The sequence below is a fragment of the Geospiza fortis genome, unplaced genomic scaffold, assembly GCF_000277835.1.
Source record: "Geospiza fortis unplaced genomic scaffold, GeoFor_1.0 scaffold59, whole genome shotgun sequence".
NCBI lineage: Eukaryota > Metazoa > Chordata > Aves > Passeriformes > Thraupidae > Geospiza > Geospiza fortis.
The window spans coordinates 2,677,537-2,682,523 of NW_005054381.1; the positions used below are offsets into that span (position 1 = coordinate 2,677,537).

Sequence of the window (4,987 nt, forward strand, 5' to 3'; positions counted from 1 at the left end):
CCCCTGAGCCCCAGGGCAGACCCCTCTCATCGTCTCCCCCCCAACTCCTGGGACACCGCCGATGCCGACACCGGGCGCAACTCCTGGGATGCCTCCAACGCCGGGCAAGACCCCGGCTCCTGCCGCGGGGAACAGCGCGGTCAGCAGGGACACGGGGACACAGCCAGCATCCCCGGGGCTGGGACGGAGGGAGTGGGGACAGGGAGCAGTTCCCTCCTGGGGACATGGCTGGTGTTTGTGCCGCAGAGGGCGACTCACCAAGTTTTGCTGCTGCCTTCGCTGCTGCTGCCTGTGCTCCGACCCCTGCAGAGGGACACGGGCACTGAGTCACCAGGTCCTGGCACCATTCCCACCTCAGCTCCCCCACCCCACAGGGACCCTGGGGACCGGGCACTCCTGCCAGCATCCATCCCCCTCTCCTGTGGGAGGTGCTGCTCCCGGCCGGGCTGTCCCTGCAGGCCGCAGACAGCCGGGCAGTGCCCAGCACCTGTCCAGGGCCAGCGAGGGGACAGGCTGCGAGTTGCCCTGCCATGCCCGTGCCACTCCCCACCCTGGGGCTGCGGGGTCCAGTGTACCTGTCCCGGTGGGGTATCCTGCCTTTCCTGCCAGGAGGCCGGCTCCTATCCCGCCGGGCCTGAGGCCTGCAATCACAACACAGCAGTGGAGCCACGTCAGGCACCAGCCAGGGGAGGGACAACGAGACAGATGGAGCAGCCCCCTTGGATCTCCTGCCCCCGGCACCAGTGCATGCGAGGGGATGCCAAAGCCAGCTCCTCCCCACCTGAGATCCCAGTTCAAACATCCCTGCCTGAAGCTGGAGTGGCTCAGGACATATCCTATGGATTAACAGCTCAGGAGAGTTGAGTTCCCAGGCTGGTCCACAGCCACCATGGGCAAGGCATGAGGTCCCCAGTGGACCACCTCGCCCTGGGAGCAGGATATCCCTCACACCACCCCAAGGGTCAGTGGCCACGAGGTCACAGTGGCAACCATGAGGTTGTGAGGACACAAGCACTCACCATGGGGCAGCTTACCATTAGTGTAGGGCAGTCCATAGCCACCTGGGGACGAGAGGAGAGGAGAGAAGGGGGGTTAGCACCTGGCTGCTGCTGGCCCTGTCCCCTCTGCCCCACGGTGTGGTCCCGCTCTGCCAGGGCCCTGCAGCACCGGCCCAGGGCTCCGTCCATTTGTGACAGTGAATCCTCCAGGATACAAACCCCCGTGCTGGAGCTGGGCCAGGAGATGCTGTTCTCCCTCACCTTGGAAGCAGTGACTGAAGGAGCCGCCCCTCTGAGCCAGGCCCAGGGCTGTGGCGCCTGAAGCTGTTGTGCAGGAGCCTCCCATGACCCCGCTCCAGCGCGGGGTCCCGCGGGAGCCCCGCGGCAAGAGCTGTACCCAGCTGGCTGCACCCCGGCCAGCTCAAAGGAAAGGCTTTAATTGGAATCAGGGCTTGGGAGCCTCGGCTGAAACGTGATCTCGTTAGGAGGTCGGTGTGAAGGGATGGGGAGGGATTGTGAGCTGGGACATTGTGGCCAGGGAAATGTCTCCTTGCGAAAGAGCCGGATCCCAGCACTGGGAGTGGCAGGGATGCCCCTGACTCAGCAGGGACCTGGGGCTTGGCACGGGGACAGCAGTTCCCAGCTCCCATCGCTGCTGGCTGCAGCCCGAGGCCATGGGCTGCCACATTCCTGGTAGGGGCACCTCGAGCTGCACAGGGTGGGGGGTGCCTCCAGCAAGGGGCCATGGGCAGGGATGTGGCTGCCTGCAGCCAGGATGGAATTACTCATGGCACAGCATCTCCTTGAGCACGGGACTCCATCCCCTCCCAGCAGCCAGCATGTGGGGACCAGATTTCCTTCCATCCTGCCAGGCAATCCCATGGTGTCCCACATCAGCACAGCGGTGCTGGCAGGCAGAGGCTCACAGTGAGCTGTGCCAGGTGTGCCGCACCTTGAGGGCCACCCTCGCCCATCCAGGGGCACCTTATCAGCACCTTGCTCACCCTAAAGCTGGGAAAGGGGTGACACACATGGAGGTGACTCCAAGGGCCAGAAGTCCAAGCCTTGGGTCTCCAAGGGTTTTGCTAGGTCCAAGTCCAGCTCCCTACCACCCCCAGCTGGATGGGAAGGCAGCCCCTGCCCTGGGGCTGTGTCCATGGGAATGTCACCAGCATTGCCAGCAAGCTCAGGCCCTGCCCACACTGGGACTCTGCATAAACCAATGTCACCCAAGCACAGCTGGACATTGGGGAGTGGTCCCCATCCCTACGGCATCAATGGGGCCCTGACCACAGCCACAGCTTCAGACTGAGCCTCCAGTGAGGTGAGTGACCCCAGGGCCACCTCCAGAATGGGACAGCCCAGGAGCAAGTCATCTAAAGAGATGATTTTCCACTGAAAATGTTGCTTGTCCCATTGTCCCTCTTACCCTCTCAACCTGGACCTACTGCAGCAGGGACAGTGCAGGGGACAGCCCACGTGTGGCAGCCCCAGATCCACCCACAGCATCGAGGCAAGAGCCTCCACAGCCAGCAGCACAGGCTGTCCTTGCACTGCCAGCCCTGAGCCCTCAGAGGTGACAAACTGGCCTCCCCCAGCACCCCAGGAAGGTCTGGAGACACCGCCATGGTCCTGGTCCCTATCCTGGGGCTGGAACCCATCCGGGGCCCACGGGCAGCAGGGCCAAGGTTCCTTAAGGATCATAACTCTGCTCCAGTGCAGGAAACTGGAGTGGGCCAGGATCCCTGCTGCTGCTTGTGGCCACAGGCCCTGCTGGGGGGAAGCCAGCAGAGCTGCTGGGGCTGGAGCTGGGCTGGGATGTGCTGGGCTGGGGTTGGCTCTTCTCACCGAGGCTCTCCTGCCTCCAACAATTTGTTTGGATGCACGGGGATGGGGGCCCTGCCTGGATGGAGCTGCCCTCCTCCTCAGGATGCACTGGTGAGCAGTCAGGGGCAGCATGGCCCCTGGAGGGCACAGAACCTGCCACTGTCCCTCCCTGGCACAGGCAGAGCTGGCACCTGGCCCAGAGCTGGGAGGGGAAGGTGCCCAGAGCAGCATGGGCTGGGAAAGGGGAGCTGAGCTCCCCCAGGCTGACCTGGGCTGGGGCTGAGCCCTGTCCAGGTGGGCAGTGGGGACAGAGATCGGCCTCAGCTACAGCTCCTTGAGCCAGGACACCTGGCCCAGGTGAATGCCAAGCCCAACCCCAGGAGCCACAGAAACCAGACTGTCCCTGCAAGGGTTGTGCCTTGTGCCAGCAGGAGCTGGCAGGGACATGCCAGGGTGGCCTGGCCCAGAGCATGTCTCCAGAACGTGACCGTTCCTACCTTACACAGCCGTGGGGAGGCACAGAGGCACAGCACTGTCCACACGAGCGGGGGCAATGCTCAGGCATCGCCCCAGGAGCTGCCCAGGGGTGCCACAGGCAGGGCACAGCAGAGCCCTGAGCTCTGTCCTGCTGTCCCAGCGCCAGCACAGGCACTGCCAGCTCCGGCGCACTGCGGGCACCGTGCCTCAGCCCTGGGGAACGGCAGCTCCTTCTCCTGACTGCTGGGGATCCTTCACCCACAGTGAAGCTGCTCTGCTGGCTGTGGAGCTTACCTGGGAGCTTAGGAGCTTTGATGGGATAACCCAGAGGGACACCAGGCTGCTGACCTCCAAAACCTCCCAGTCCTGCAAACCAACAGCAGACGCTCACCTGGAGCCCGCGCCACAGCTGCCACCAGTCCCGGAGGGAGGGGGGTGCCCCAGGGCACCCTGGCACAGGAGAGGGGGTGGCTTGGGAAGCCCTGAGGCATCTTCTGGTGTGGGGAGACCATGGCTGTGAGGAAGAGGCTTGGGAAGGAAGAGAAGGACAGGCAAGAGAGATGGGACACTCACCAGGAATTCCTCCAAAGGCTCCAACTCCTGAAAGGAAACACAAAGACACCTGTGTGAGCCCTGGGCTGCTCCTAGAGGCACAAATCAACCTAAGTGGTTTCACTGCCAAGTGCCCTGTAGGGCTGTGATCCCAAAGGCTGGGCTGAGGTGCCGAGCTGGAGCCAGCCCTGAACCAACCCCAGTGTTCCAAGGGGATGAGGTGGCCTACCTGGGGCTTTAGGCTTGACTCCAGCTCCAGTGGGGACTCCGGGCAGCACTCCCACGCCAGGGAAGCGAACGCCTGGAGCAGAGAGCAGAGGGGTGAGCTGGGGCCTCACTGGGGATGTTACTGGTACCCAAGACCCCCACAGCCAGCTTCCAAATCCCTGTCACCATGGCACCCTCATCCTTGGGGTCTTGCTGGCACTGCCCTGTGCCAGCTGCCTGCACCTCCAGCTGCCAGGAGGGGTTTGCTCCAGGCCTGCAGCTGCCTGTGGAACAGACTGGGAGCCTGCAGGGAACACGGCACTCAAGAGGAGTCCCGCTGGTGACAGCAAAGCCCCAGCCAGGCCTAGGCTGTGCTCCCTGCCCTGCTGATACTCGGTGGGCTGGGGCCAGACAGGGCTCTCAAGCCCTCCAGGAAAGCAGACAGTCTTGTGGCCTTGGAATCGTTTGGGTTGGATTTTTGGGTTTTGAGTTTCCTTTTGGTTTGGGGTTCTTTTTCCCCTCTTACAAATGTCTTTCATTATAACTCGAGCATTTTCAGACATGGAAAAGACATTCCTGACCAGCAACACGCTTCGGACAGTGTCGAAACATCTTGTTTTCACAAGTTTTCCTCCCCCAAATTACTTTGCACTGAGGAATTCCTCTCTCCCGCCACTTCCCCCTCCTTCCCTCGGCCAGCCCTGGTGGCTGTGCCAGCTCCTCTCCCAGCGCTGGTGCTGCCTGCCCCAGCCACGCTTGGCACGGGATGGAGCTGCCGGGTCCCCCCATGCCTTTGGCACGGTGGAAATGTCACTGTAGCCTCAGCCAAGGGCTTTGGAAGCTGTGAGGAGCAGCAGGACGCAGGCAGGCAGCAGGGCAGGGTGCTCTCCCCACAGGGCTGCTGGCAGGGCGGGGACACCCTCAGA

At 63.1% G+C, this 4,987-nt stretch overlaps 1 protein-coding gene across 1 annotated transcript in view; it reads right to left on the reverse strand.

The window, feature by feature from the left end:
- ELN (elastin) overlaps nt 1–4,987 on the reverse strand; it is a 26,131-nt gene that overhangs the window by 11,627 nt on the left and 9,517 nt on the right. The window contains exons 9-15 of the mRNA XM_031060384.1: nt 4,084–4,180; nt 3,876–3,902; nt 3,597–3,668; nt 1,035–1,061; nt 576–641; nt 259–303; nt 22–119 (exon numbers count right to left, since the gene is read on the reverse strand). Coding sequence (XP_030916244.1) covers nt 22–119; nt 259–303; nt 576–641; nt 1,035–1,061; nt 3,597–3,668; nt 3,876–3,902; nt 4,084–4,180 — 432 coding nt within the window. The remainder of the gene's footprint in view (nt 1–21; nt 120–258; nt 304–575; nt 642–1,034; nt 1,062–3,596; nt 3,669–3,875; nt 3,903–4,083; nt 4,181–4,987) is intronic.